This window comes from Neodiprion virginianus, chromosome 3 (assembly GCF_021901495.1).
Source record: "Neodiprion virginianus isolate iyNeoVirg1 chromosome 3, iyNeoVirg1.1, whole genome shotgun sequence".
Taxonomy (NCBI): domain Eukaryota; kingdom Metazoa; phylum Arthropoda; class Insecta; order Hymenoptera; family Diprionidae; genus Neodiprion; species Neodiprion virginianus.
Window position 1 is genome coordinate 21,161,525 of NC_060879.1, and position 15,302 is coordinate 21,176,826.

At 42.5% G+C, this 15,302-nt stretch overlaps 1 protein-coding gene across 6 annotated transcripts; it reads right to left on the minus strand.

The window, feature by feature from the left end:
- Positions 1–303: 303 nt before the first annotated feature.
- On the minus strand, positions 304–13,940 carry LOC124299678 (ADP-ribosylation factor-like protein 4C). 6 transcript variants are annotated; one of them, XM_046752955.1, is made up of 4 exons: positions 13,237–13,940; positions 4,298–4,645; positions 3,996–4,211; positions 304–3,164 (listed from the first exon to the last, which is right to left on the minus strand). In XM_046752955.1, the coding sequence occupies exons 2-4, from the start codon at positions 4,509–4,511 to the stop codon at positions 2,968–2,970; spliced, it is 627 nt and encodes a 208-aa protein (XP_046608911.1). In that variant the 5' UTR covers positions 4,512–4,645; positions 13,237–13,940; the 3' UTR covers positions 304–2,967. The 6 variants fall into 6 exon arrangements, with proteins under 6 accessions (XP_046608911.1, XP_046608906.1, XP_046608910.1 ...); XM_046752950.1 differs by having other exon boundaries at positions 13,230–13,940; XM_046752954.1 differs by lacking the exon at positions 13,237–13,940 and adding an exon at positions 7,402–7,704.
- Positions 13,941–15,302: the final 1,362 nt, after the last annotated feature.

The following is a 15,302-nucleotide window of genomic DNA, read 5'->3' on the forward strand; positions in this document are numbered from 1 at the left end:
ACACGTGTAGTCGGCTAGAAAGGCTTGTTCTAAATTTCGATTACACGTTACATGGTCACGTGTGCATACGAGAGCTACCTACAAGTATAGCTTTTCACGGACTACTGACCGACTGCTGCAGCGCAAAGGGTTTCAGCCCACGTCGCATTTAAACGGATATAGGTGTAATGGGCGAGTAGCAGCGTCGACCGGAAACGGAACCGTATAAACTGTACGTGAAATTTTCATTTTCACGGTCGATTGTTCGAGGACGTTATTTCGCTGATGCCGGTTCGGATGATGAAATAAGAGAAACACGGGCGGTTTAGAACGTAACAATTATGACTTTATAATAACATTATGGTAATATTATTATCGTTACAAATGACAGCTATAGGTATGTGTCGTATGTATATTGCGTGTGTGCTTCGTACGAGAAGATTGTGAGTTTACCAATATTACTCTACGTGTATCTTATGCGTGTGTTATAATATTATTATATGCGTGACGATGAGGAAAATGATGCTAAATATTTTACTTACAAACCTTCAATTTGACAGCTAAGAATGAGTTGTATACCATATGCATTATACAGTAATTATAATTATCCAATATATATGTACACTCACATTATACGAATATAATTATAATTACTTACAGAGATATGCAATAAAAAATTGATCGTTATCGTTAGAAATAGTTGTATGTATATTATAGCTAGGTGATCGATTTAGAGGTATGTTTAAGGTACATCTATGACGTAGCAGAGGGTGAGGCAGGTTTCACCTTATGGATATTCGTATATACGTTTGATAATATCTATTGTATAACATATGATCTATTTGTGACGCTAATAGGCATGGTTTCGTATTTACGGAAACGCCAGTCATACAAACATTATATTATATACGGCATAACAATGATTGTATTTTGTATATAATATTACGCTGATATTATATGTATAGTTATAATTGTATAATTAGTCGCTGATGTCGCGCATTTACGAATTCATTGTGTATATAACGCATATTTTTCTTACATTGCAATGTATATAAATAGTCATTTTATATTATTATAGGTAGAATCGATAAATCGAAGCGCAAGATAAAATATTGAATAGTACAATAAACACAACAAGGATAATTATTATGTAGAGAAATAATTGTTATGTCTGTGAGAAGCTTCCAGGTCAAAATCTAGATAGGTATACCTAAAATTTTTAAACTCACCGACGTGTTCAGTTATTTAATTATTAATCAAATTCGTCGAGTTATCAAGTATATTATTTTCATTATTTTTATTGTTGCACCGAGAAAGTTCAGTGTAAACTTTGAGCAGAATCGAACAGAGAAAAAGGATTGCTATTCCTCGCCACAAAACGATTATATATTATTCGAATTTGACGTGATAAAGAGAATTACAAAATTGAAGTAAAGAAAACATAATGTTGGGTGGTGAGTTTGAAAATTGGCTCCCTAAATTGTCCGGAAATTTTCACATCCGTCATATTCTCATTTACAGTACACGTTCAGCGTACGATAGAATTTTGAGGAATAATAGTTGATACGTATATTAATTGGAAACGGATAATAAACAAACAACGGCTCTTATTTCTACAAACACAATAACTATCGTTGAACATACACCGGATCCTTCGTAACGTTGCTCTGATACGAGCCGGAAATCAAGAATTTAAATATACAATTATTTATCTAAATCCATAAACAAGACATATAATATATGTATATATGTAATTGTCGTTAGTATTCTCAACAAATAATCCGCTGCTTTGATACCTAATGTATACAATGTATGTATGTATAATATATATTTAATAATTTTACACAGTTATAAAACATCCGACTTCAATATACATTAATTACAGCTATACGTAATCTCGATTTTTGTATAACAGCAAAACAATGATCCACCAGGCTTGCTTCTACGTGACCGTTGTAATATCAATCTGCATGCACGTTGTACAGTTACAAATACGTTATCCTTCGCGTGCATGAGACGATACTTCTCATATCCAACGTGTGCCTATTTACAAGTAAATTTATACGCATGGCTTGTTGTGATTAATGTTATCGTAACAATCAAGTTTCGCTGATTTTTCTTCCAACGGCATCAGACTTCTCAGTACAGTTTACACGATTCTTCAAATCTCCAAATAACTCCCAGTTCATCGACTAGCATCGTCACTCATTATAAAATATGATCGTATTTTTTTTCAATTTTTCACAATTCTCCAAATATTTGCAATATCATCAGTCAATAACAACCATTCGTCAAATTGAGTTGTTATCGTTGTATTATGAAGAGCCGAGGTCGAGGCTCTGCGTGTATTTTCTGTCCAGCGGATTACACATGTAAGTTCTTTAATAATCACTTTTGAAACCCGAGATACATATTTAGCGTTACATACACACGTGTCGATTTCTCAGGCTGCACAGTTTTGAAATATGATATCCATATATCGCCGCAGTAGGCACATGCAGTTCCCACCGGTTACCCGGGTATCGCGTTACCTTCCGATACACTGAACGGACTTCCGGTACCAGGCGAAAATCCGTTACAGGTGCACTTTCCCTCTCCGTTTCAATTGCGGTCGCAAAAATTATCGGCACGTGAGAAAATCGCACAAATAGCCGTTCACTTTTCCTCTTCACATCCACAGGAAAATGGACATTGGGGGAAGGGGACTGAAAACTCGACATCCGATCTGATGCAAGGTCATTTTCGCGACTCCAAAGCTCCTTAAACTCCACAAGAGGACTCTTCTTCCGGTTCGAAGCTCCTCTCGTTGCCCCGTCGATGGGCTCCAGGGTTCGATCCGTCCATTGGCCGTTCGGCGGAGGGTTGGTCTGTAAAAATAACCACCGGGTCGCCGTCGGACGACACCGAGGATGGCGTCGACGCCAGGCCTGGCGACGGTGGCTGGGAACAATATCAGAAGACGCATGTGCAGTCCTCTGAAACCCGGGCCTACCTCGCTCTCTTCCGATTCAGCTTCGCCAGCTTCCTCCGCTTCAGTATCAGCTGGTAAAGCGTGTCCAGACCCTCGTGCAGACCTTCACCGGTTATCGCGCACGCCGGCTGCACTCGGATGCACGAACTTCCCGGCATTCCCGTCAGCTCCAGCACTCCAAGCTGCTTCTCCAACTCGCCAACCTCCTTTGCTCCTAAAGGTGCTTAGGGTCAGATTCTAAGAGCTATCGGAGACAACTTGAAAATTCTGTGAAAGTGTTCGTTCAATTTTGACGTGAAATTGAGGAATTGAATAAGGGTACTCAAAGTCCTTCCGATATTCTCTTTCTCTTTCCAACGGATACAAATTTGACTATAAAAGATACTGACTAATTCTTTCCAATCTAGTCAAGCTGTTTTAAAGTTGTTTTAAAGTTTATCGGAAAGTTGGACAAAATTTGGAAATTGGAACAAAACAGTGGGGATTGTTATAAACACAGAAACTTCAAGCTTTTTTTTCAAAAACTGTCCAACATGGAAAGCAAGTCTGAGAAAGGAAAAATATTCCTTGATAAATTCTAGATCAAAGTCTAAGTTTACATCTACGGATATTTCGCACCGTTTTAAATATTTCATACAGATAACATTGAAGACAAATGGTAAAAGAACATGAAAGGTTTGGGAAAGTGAAACAGAGAACTCTTATAAAACATTCGCAGAAGAATAATTTTACTTTTAGTAGTTTTCTGGCTAACCGATCCTTTTGAAAAAAGTTGGGATCTTCAGAAGAATTGAACAATTGCCAATGCACGCCTTCCTAGGCTTTTTTTAAACAGCTCAAACTGCGTTTTCACAAAATTTCACATTAGCATAACAATTTCGGTGCAAAATTGCCGTCACTATAACTTTCAAGAATTAGAACAAGTGGAAACGATATAACCTGACGAGCATTTCGCCAAGATGAAATAACAAGAGTCTGGATACGTGTGCCGTAATGAATCTGCATCGTAATTTCTCTTTCGCTTCGCTGGTTTTTATCCACTTACCAGGCAGGTCTTGCTTGTTTGCGAGAATCAGGATCGGGACCCCAACGTTGTCCGGGCTTCTGGCTGTCCGCGTTAGCTCCATTTTTGCCTCTTCAAGCCTCTCGGCGTCGCAGGAATCCACGACGAATATGATGCCGTCCGTGCATCGGGTGTACGACTTCCACAACGGTCGCAGCTTCTCCTGCCCACCAACGTCCCATACCAGAAAGTTGACTCCTGCAGAATGAAGAATCACGATAGTGGAATCGCCGTGGGGAAAGGGAAACCTCAGAGTTCTCAAAATTTTGGACACTGGTACTCACCTTTGGCCTTGCCACTTCCGCCCCTTATTCGTTCACAGTTGAAGCCGATGGTGGGCACAGTGTTGAGGTACTGATCAAACTTGAGCCGGTAAAGGGCAGTCGTCTTACCCGCACTGTCGAGGCCGAGCATTGCGACGTGAAGAGGCGTCCCAGTCGGCAGAGCCTCTAGAAGTCCTCCCCCGCTTGTACCACTCCTTCCCATTCCAGCTCCCATCTCTTTCCTCCCTCGTATACCTCAGGATATCCCTCGCACCATGCAGGAATTACGGTTATAGCTCACCGAGCTATACATATACCAACCTCCCGGATGACTTGAAGCGCACGACCCCTCGACTCACCGTCCCATCCCTGTAACAAGAGTAATTGGGTGTCACTATGCTGGTCCATGGTGTATAATTTACTGGCAGATGTGACAACGCTTCCTATTGATATTCGGTACGTCGAAAGATGCGATAAGGAGACAGTCGTATTCCATCACAAAGTCATACACTACACTCTTTTAAAAACGGCTAGCCACAACTACCCGCTCTAATAACCATCTTTGACACCGTGTTATATCTCAATTTCAGCGACAAGTTGTTAGGACTATCGGTACAAGTATAAACGATCAGCTAGAAATAGGGAGAATGTTCCATGACCAATTCATTTGTAAAAGTAACAATACTCCCCAATGGGTTTCAGCACATCGAAGGACGCGATACGGAGGCAGTTGCATTCAATCATGAAGTCGCACTGTACTTTCTTAAGGACGCTTACCTTCAGCTGGATGCTGTATGAACCATCGTTGACATCATGCTAAGCCTTAATCTCAAGAACAAGTTTCTGGGGCTACCGGCGAAAGTAGAATCGAGGTGGAAATAGGTGGAATCTGCCGTCAGGTTCAATCTTCCAAAAATAAGAAAGGATCTGGCGAAGCGTGATTGAAGAGTGACAGATTTAAGAAGTAAAACGCGCGGTTGGTTTTCCGTAGAGAGAATTTACGGAGGTGCGCTTCGTTTACGGTGAAACACTCACTGCAGAATGTCTGCCCAAGCCGGACTGATAAGCTCCTTATCAGAGTGAGTCATGCCGAGTAGCTCGATCATTGATAAAGGTGGGGAGAGTGAGCCAGAGAGTCAGGCCATGGTTGTAATGTAGTGGACGAGATCAATAAGTTCTCTGCGATCGTCAAGATCGTGAATACCTGCCTCCTCACGTACTGCTTGATAATAATGAAATCACGTTGGTATTCCGTAAGGCTAAGTAAATTGGACCTGATTTCCGAGATAGGGAGGCTCGGAAACTGCTTTTATCTTTTGACGTCCGCTCTCTGCGAAGAACCCGAAGGTGCGCCTATCTTGAGAGTGAGTGGTGGGCATGCTGTGTATTATACGTGCCTACGTCGGAAAAAGAAGCCGGTATAATTATACACTTGATATCTGGCCCAGTTTCGTAACGGAAACTATATAATCCTGTGTTTATCGCGTGCCGGTTCCTCCGCTTTTGATCGACTCGGAAGCCTCTTGACGAAAATAGAAGCCCGTCTCTCTGAGGATGATCGATACTCAACCGGGCACGCGATTCACGAAATCATGGAACTGGATTTATCTGCGGTAGAACCACCCAGAAGCGTAACCGCCAACGTTCATACGCCAGAGTCGGCTTACTTTGAATACAGTGAAACCAAACCGCGGGCCTTAATATGACCCACTTGATGGACCGAGTCCCCAGTTGGGCGCTAGCTTTGGCGAACGGCGCCTGCAGCAGGCGAGAGAAAAGGCGGGCCCACTATTTTGCCGATCCATCAGTTAACGATGGAAGCTTATACGCCCCGCGTACGTGTCAAGTGTGGCTTTGATACAAGACTAAAACGAGGATCGGTGGCGTCGCCGCGAAGTTTTGCGCACAATTGGCAAGTGTCCGGGACCCAGGTGGTCGGGTGCTCGATGCCAAGATGAATATAGACCGCCGAACGACCAACGGCGGCCAGCGATCTAGAACAGAGGAGAACCAGAAGGGCAAAGTGGTCCACGCCTGGCAAACTGTATAACTTTCTGAAGATCTTGGTATAAGATTGCGCGTACCTGATACAGCACTTTCGAGCGGTGAAAATCTACCGGCAATAAAATCGAATCGTCACGTTGTTCAGAGATTGACACCGACTTGCATATCACGAGTTCGCTTTGCTTCGAGTAACCATCAAACTTTACGGTATTCCCGAGTTGCCTCGCGTCGAAACGGTCCTACGTCACATATTTTCGGATCTCCTTCTTCCCAACGGATTTAATTATTCCGTCAGGTAGGTACGGTTATCTAGGATTACAGGGAGACCATCAGGTAAGCGTTAGTCCGGTGCTCCAGGCACGTGAATGAAGATTGATTTCAACTCGTAGGTATGTAGGAATGGTTACGAACTGAGCGCGTGCAAGATCAACTACAATATGCAGTTCGAGTATGAATTCTTTCGAAGTTCAAAGCATTCAGACGTGGCCTGCGCAAAGTGGTCGTTATTCAGACTTTCGGCTCGTCCAATCATCTATCGTATTGTTTCATCAACAACTGTAACAGTCAGTAGTAAAAATCGCTGAATTACGATGATCCATGTAGAATTCGTCTAGAACTTGAAAAGTAGCTCCATAAAGGACATGTATAAAACTACGGTGACAAATGCTGCAGTCTGATGGTGTAAAGTAAACAATGATGGTGTAGAAAATTACTCGTCACGAGGTATTAACGAGCTATAGGGCATAAATTCGACTCAAACGACGATCACTAGCCGGTACATGCTACAATCCTGTGGTAATACCACTTAGATGCCGGATTCATAATAGTGAAAAAAAAGTTTTGCACGGTGATTATCCGAATCAACGATTGGCTTCGTCATTCAATCGCAAGGCAAATTCGTTTCGCGACGAAGACTTCGCAGCTGAATTTATCCCCGATGATCGTATCGAATGTCACGCCTTGTTACGATCGTTCGCTTCGAAACGTAGAACTCGAGCCATCTTGACTTGTCATAATGGCATACCGATGGTTTCACCTTGCTAGCCACTGTGGAAGCCGGTTGAGCAGGACGAGAGGAAACTCAACACTGCGATGCTTCTTCAAAAACTTCAATTACTCACGCATCAGTCTCCCGGCTAAGAAGCTCCAATTCACGGATACCTGGAACCAGGACCTCGAGTTCTTTTTGCCCGGAAAAAAGCAGCTGAATCATTTCCAAGAGTAGCAAATAGCGCCAAGCCGGGTCCAGTGCTCTCCGTAACTACAATCCCATCTCTCCGACCGTTCGTAGCCATTCCTCTCTCGATCTTCCAATGCGGCAGCAGGTGTTGCCAGCCAGTGGCTCGAGCCGAGATGAAATGAGATGGCACGAGTTAGCCGGAGCCGGTATGGGCTGCTATGCGTGGAGCTGAAGGTCCAGACGAAGCCAGTGGGTCACCTGCCGCCACATCTCCGCCTCACTCGTCCCTCGTTTTCTCTCCATCTCTCTCCGTCTCCTCGATTTTCTCTCCCATTATCTCCGTCCCTCTCCGACATCTTCGTCCTCGGCACAACGAACGGAGATGATAGCGGTCCATCGCTAGCGAACAGTTAGCTAAGGCCAGGATTCCGATGCGGTTGCCGGTGCAGCGATGAGAGGAGCCTGCATCGCGCCAACCCAATGCGAGCTTTTTATCATTACGTCCAGAGTTGAAAAAAACGCATGAAAAAGAAAGAAGATCCTCCTATTTCTGAGCGGCGCTAAGACTGGAAGAGGCTCGGCCTCTGGCTAGACTCGGTTTATTAGTCGATTCTTTAGCGCCGTGTGGATTTAGTTATTAGCGTTGACGTACGTGTCTCTTCTACTTATACCTCGCTGATCAACTCTTGTTCGTTATTATTAGCATCGTTGCGAACGAGCGATATCGCCTGTGTTAGCTGGCACCTTTACCGTCGTCGTGACGGACCCGGTCAGTGTAGACACGGCTGCAGAGTTTGACCTAGAGTGCTAAATTTCTACGGCATGCTGCACTGCGCCCACCCAAATTGGCGATGGATCGTTTTATTTATACGCGGACACAACGCGGGTTTTATTTACCGTGAATCATCGCATGCGAACGGGCGCCATCGGGCTGCACTAATGTATTTGAACGTCAGCCAAAAAATTTCACGCAAAAAAAAATTCGCCGCGTAAGCTGCAAATTTTAGAACAATTTTTCTGTCCATTTTATTTTTATTTTATTTTCTCATTTTTTAGCTTCGTTTTATTTTTACTTTCGCGACTCGTAAGAGATTCTACGTTTTCGTTGTGCGCTTCAATTTTTTGACCTTCTTTTTAAATTTATTGTTGACGCTCGTTGTATTTTGATCAATTTTTATTGATTAAATTATTGCCAGAAAATATTTGTACGCATGATTTCACTTGATTATTATCGTTCGCAATGGGTGATAAAATAATCGTAAACTGATATAGACGGCGTAGACGGAATTATACGCGATGAGAAATGGGAAATGAAAGTGAAAAAATCCAAACAGGAATAATCGATTTTGTACGGCCTCTCTTATAAGTCAACGGTGAATTTTAACCTACCGACTCCATTTTTTTGTATAATCCTTAAATACATAATAACGATTACATTTCGTAATTGAAAATAACCTTATTCTTACGACTGTGTGTATTCTCTTTATAAACAACAAAAAGTATCTATTCGCTGAAAATTTACTCAATCTTTTGCTTTGTTTTAAATAAAAAGTTTTTTCACCCATTCAAATATTGCAAACACTTTAACGACTAATTCAAAATCCTATAATTACTCATGATCAAACGGTTTTTTTGTGGTCATATTTCACAATTTTCATGTTGAGTATGTAATCTTGCGTCATAAATTCCGAGAACCGAAAATCCTGGTGATAAATAATTTTTCATTGGCTTTCCTCCAGACCACATGTATGCCAAGATCGATTCTTCTTTTCATAGAAACTAAGTGATATTAAAAAAGCGGGACAACCGATCAAGAACTATTAGAATTGTAGAACCAAAAGTATTTCCCTGGTTAGCAAATTATTTATATATGTTGTTAGAATGATCAAGCAGCAGTCTATGGAGCGCATATAGTGCTGATCGCTGAAGCGGAAAAAACCGGTGGGACCAACGCAGTGCTGGGTGGTTGAAAATTGACACGAGTTTGCATAAATAGACACTGCGGATTAAGTTTTATAACCTTCACAGAGGCCAGCTAGCTGATATAGCGGTCAGAGATTCGACTGAACAAACACAGGAGTTACGCAATGCGCAAATTCGTGCTTTTTAGCCAGGATGTAATAATTACACACGTGGGTACAGAACGTCCTCGAACGAGAATTACAGTGTTGAGTTGTCTCTGAAAAAAACTGAAATTATCCGTATCCCGTTTCCCGGCTATTCTGTAAAGTTATATTAGGATGGCGCAAGTTCCGTGTTTCCGAACGAGCGATCGTAATTAACCGTGATAGTCGATAATATCATCGGGTATCTACTAATTCGACTGTGAAATCTTTGTCGCGAAACGAATTTGCCTTTCGTTTGAATACCAAAGTCGATCGTCGATTCGTATAATCACCGTGCAAAACTGTGTTTCACCATTACGAATGCGGCATTTATATATCTTTAAGTAGTATTATCTCAGCATTGTAGCATGTTATACCGACTAATGATCGTCGTTCGAGTCGAATAGATGTGCCTACTTTATGTCCCGACAACTCGTTTATACTTCGCGTCGCGTAATTTTCTGCACCGTCATTACAGCCAGACAGCATTTATTATCGAATGCATTTCCATAGTTGTGAAAAATAGTCACATCCACCCTAATTAGCAATATTTCAATCAAGTTTCGTCGCACCGTTTTATACAGAGGTACTTTGGAGATACTAAACGAATTGAGTACGGATTATCGAAGGTTTTCCGATTTTTGAACGCTGACCGTAACCATGTGATAATCTCTCTGTAAACAATTTGATAAATTCCCCGAGAATTCTCAGAGGACTTATTGACGCAGAAAAATAAATACCTGATAATAAAAATTTAACGTCTAAGATTTATCCAAAATATCGGTTGATTAAGCCAAATCGAAAACTGAAGTTTTTTTTATTATTCTGAACTCTGATTGTAAACGAATATAAAATTTAGCATCAAGGTTACTATCTCATGGTTTTTGATAGCTTGGTATCAAGTTTCATTTACTCATCAAGACCCGATGATTAGAGATTTCGATCAAGCTTGATTGACCAAAATTTCAGGACAGTTTTTTTTTTTTTTTTTTTGAAAACTTTCCATATCGTCCGTGAGGTGGTTCTTTTGTTATATTTAAAGACTGCGCGTTATACTTCGTAATGGATTTTCCAGACGAATCGTTTCTCCAGGATAAACAGTGCGGAAAATCTTAAGTATAATTCATTTGGTTGCGGGATTTGTGTGGCTCATGTCAGACGAGGCTTGAGCGACACGATAAGGTCAAAGCCGTATACCGGATTCGATTTTTCGAGGCTTCTCAACAGCCGACCGTGATCGATGATAAGCCGCTGTTGTAATTCACCGAAGGGCAGATAACGCGGTGCAATCTTATGACAACACCTGCTGTCCACAGCGGCACCGTGATGCAGCTCGCGTATTTTCTTAACGCGTGATGCAGGCACATGAATCAATAATAAGGTTTCCAACGCGTTGATGACGATGCGTTCGGTTGCCGCTGGCGATCGCACGGCACGAATACGAGAAAAGGATACAATAAATGCAAGTTCAAAGTGCAGCATGAAGCGTAAATTCGTTCCTCATAGTGTGTATAATTTCACGGTAGACAAATTATTTTTGGCTACTGTACAAAGAAACAATACATCCAAAGTCCACTGTTGTTGAGGCTTCGAATCAATCGTCTTGTAGACAGTCGGACGGCTGTTTCTCGCTTCTTATCTCCTGCTGCAGTGTATTGTGTCTGAGACTGACAACGAATGGCGAGGAGAAAAGACGCGTAACGACGATAAGAGGACTGGACTGCATGCAACGATGAAGATGAGTGCCAACATGCTGCGAATTAGCTACCAGCGGCTAACGACGTAACGGTAGAGTCCAATAATTGCGACTCACTTTGTTCGATGTACAATTACCACATTCCATCCAGTTTTTGTACGACGGTTATTCGCAGTCTATGGTTCAGCCTCTCATTACCTCCGAGCAAACCGCGATCCAAGTCGGAAAGACTTTTCTAAGTTGGTTGAGTTCATCTTCCCGGGTTCGAGTTACGATTGATCAAATTTCCGACTGACCACGATTAGAGTTCTCATCGTCACCTTTATTCGCGATCCAGGCATCATTTAATGCTTGAAAGCTTGGAATTGGAGCTTCGCCCGTAACAAGCATAATGGATTGAAAACAAGGCCAGCTGTCGCGTCTTGTCCTCTTTGCGCAGTTGTACATGCACAGGGCGCATTTAACGGACGTCTTCATGCTTCTACCGCGTACTCGGGAGACCCGAGAAAGATTTCTTCCCAACAATAATACACGTCAGCTGGTTACAGGCACGGCAACAATGAGGAACACGCACCGCACGTGCATCTGTACCGTTTCGTTTATTCAATTCGGTTCTAAATTGGGGGCTAAAACGAAAGCCAGCCTTAACTGATGAACGTCTCCGCTGCTCAAGCGAGAGCAGTGACCCGCAGGATTCTGCTGAGAAATGAGGAGCTGAAAAAATCGGATCTTCGAACTGCGGCTAATTCAAGTCTATCCGTTCATCTTCGTATCTGTGCAAGACTTTTCTGAAATTCATTCAACGATCTTGAACCTTTTGCAGTAGACCGAGACTCAGGTCAGTTAAGGAAGCTTATTTGAAGCCCCTCCTTTATTCTCCTGCCAGTTTGATTGTTAGTTGGAAAAGACACGCGTGTGTCATAGAAGAACGCAGACAGATCCAATATTCGTACATCGATCGTTCGGGTCTCTGCACCTGTCCGATGAAACTCGTACGCCCCCGCAAGCCCATATCCTTGCTACTACGTAAATATTTGACCGAATCAGGTGTAATGGAAGGAAGTAGAATTAAATCGAAACGCGAGTATACGTCGTGATCTTTGAGTATAACACGTGCTGCACTTGCCGCGCGATTCTACCGAGTCCCGTTTCTCCGGGTGTTAAAAATGAGGAAATCAGTATTTGATCACCGATGATAATTCGCTCGGGCAGTTATTACCCGGGGCGCAAAAATGACAGACGTTTGTTTTTGCGTTCATTCCAGAGTCATTCAATTCCTCTGTAACGAACTCCTGCAGATCACGGTCCTCTGTCGGAGGTGTGAACCGGGCCCGACACCAGACGAGCTAAACGTAATCCCCATGTGCCGGTGATACCTACCCGAGGCTTATAATTCGAGTGTGAAATTGTAATTAAATTTCAAATGGGCAGGTAGACGACTGGATGAAAGACTCTGCACGGTCTCGACGGCCGTATCGACTGGCCATATTGCGCTTGCGCTGCCACCTTCGGCCATGGTGCCAAGGGGAACAGAGAGACGCATGTTGGCCACGATATATATATATTGTCAAAACAAATTGGACGATTTTCATCGTGCTCGCTGACAAAGTTCGCGTGCTCGCAACTTTTCCTGCCGTTCCCAGCCCCGTCAATCTCGTCGGCTTTGCTTCGCTGCCGCGATGACAAATTTTCGAATTCAAAAATTCCGAGCCACCGAAATGCCGCGAAATCGGTGCAGGTGATCCCATTTGACGAACAGGTGAACCGCATCACTCGGACGCATCCCCCGCGGAGAAATCGCGGTTAACTGGGTATACGGGAATAATTTTCTCCTATTACACAACGGAACGGTATTCATGTATAATACAACTGTTGTAATTGCGCGCACTCGTTATCGTTCATACGGGCTGTACAGGCGTAAGGCGAAGTGAAAAAGGCTTCGCAAATAAGGAAAGGAAAAAGTATTACCATTCACCTGCAGCGTGTTGTTTCTTTTTCTTTTTTTTTTTTCTTATCTTGTTATTTGTCCAAACGTTCCTCTTCGCTTGTGATTTATATCCGATTCCGAAAGGCACTCACGTTACGATGGCGTATTCGCAGGATGATCGCACACGCTAATCACACTGTAGGACGATGTGTTAAAAAATTGGCCAAACGTCATTTCGTGATTTGGTCACAACGGAACGGTGAATTTCTGGTTTACGCCGAATCGTGCGATGTTAAATTATTCCATCGAATGGTCTATAAGCGTGTCGTTTCATTCGAAACTCTTCACTAGCATTCACATAATATTTGTTCGTTTTTATTTACAACAGCATTGTTATTAGTATTATTATTCGGGTGTATTAATCAAGTTACAGGTATAAGTTAAGTTGCATCCACTTGTTTACCGGATTATTATTTCGTATAAAAACACACACTCGCAAAAACGCACGCTGACCAGGCACGGGTTTACATAATTCTGGAACCGTGGTATACAAATATATCTATAATTCAGTCGTGCCAAAGTTAGGTCGGAATTTTGAACGCTTGAATTAAAAATGGTTCGGAAAAATTGGACTCGGGTGAAAATGGGAAAACGAAACACAGGCGGACCTGCGGTGTTTGGTGTACGAGGGTGATTAGCTAGCCGGTGTTTCGACGCCGACTACACCTTGACCATGCATCGGCGAGCGATGGCTCCAAACTGTGTTCCGCTCGGCGACAGCCTCCTCTTCAACTACGAAACGACGAGGCGAGGAAAGTACCGCTAGGAGGCAGCAGACGTCAACAATGCTTTCTGCGTGTTCGCCGCACCAACACAAACGCGGCCGGATTCAAATATCCGCGGTTCATGCGCACAACAACCGCTCTGAAACGATGCGCGCATCGCATATGCTAATTTCCTGGATTCTACGCACAAATGCTGTTATTACGTGCCTGTCCTACTGTGTCCTTTTCGTGTCCGTTACGCCGTGCGATTGCGTATTTGTTTATTTTATTTTCTTTTTTTTTTTCTATGCGCTTCACTCGGAGAAAACTTTTTGCTTTTTATTAACAAAATCTTCGAAATAGGGAGAAAGAGAAAGACGACACAGCTGTCAACCGTTCCTTCTATAAGTGCCAGACAATTATTTTAATTGTATTTTCAAGTTGTTTCTTTAATTTTGTTCTATTTTTTAAAATGTATATTTGAGGTAGGGGGCTCCACTCCCAATCCCCCGGTCGGAGCTTGTTATGTATGCATTTTTGAGAATAGATTTTTTCGTTATTGATTTACGTTCTCAATTTTGCACCCAATTCCTGTTTCGATGGTCGATTAATCTTCGACTTTATTCCCTTGTTACATAATGTTACCAATCTTTGACACCTCGAAAACACTTATTTGCAGTAAAAGTAGGATGAGCTGTAGTTATCAAGATGAACTTCGGACACTAATTCCGATAGGATGCAACCTAATCATTCTTGATCAAATACCATTGCATGAAACTAAGGTTTACAAGAGCATGTTCGTTTGTCGTTGTTTGACGCTCCACTCAATTCGAGTTACATAAATTGCATTGAAACTATCATTTAATGCAATTACAAAAACTAAACGATCATATCGCAATCTTTACAAAATGATTTTACGCGGTAGATGTAATTACGTAATTGCAACAAAATCTTGTAAGCATTTCCGTTTACTGCTCAAGAAAGTTCGCATAAATTTTTTGTTTGCTCCGATACAACCTTCGGTGGGTTTCGTATTGGTCCAAAAATTTACTCTTGGCAACACAAATTTTGGCTCTCAAAATGAAACACTTTTCTGAGTTTCTCCATTCCGTGATAGGTTGCCTCATGTTTTTGTACGGATACAAGAACACTTCAAAACCGATTGACTGTTGCTTGTCTCTATCTGCTCTTCCTCGCCAATTCATTACAAATCTACGGTGAATGATGATAATGATGACGATTATTGGTCTAGCGGCTGAAATATACGTACGTACGTGTTTCGGATCGCGTGCCGTTTACCCAGGGTCGGACCCCTGCACACCTTTCGATTTTCACCTTGGTTTTTTGCCT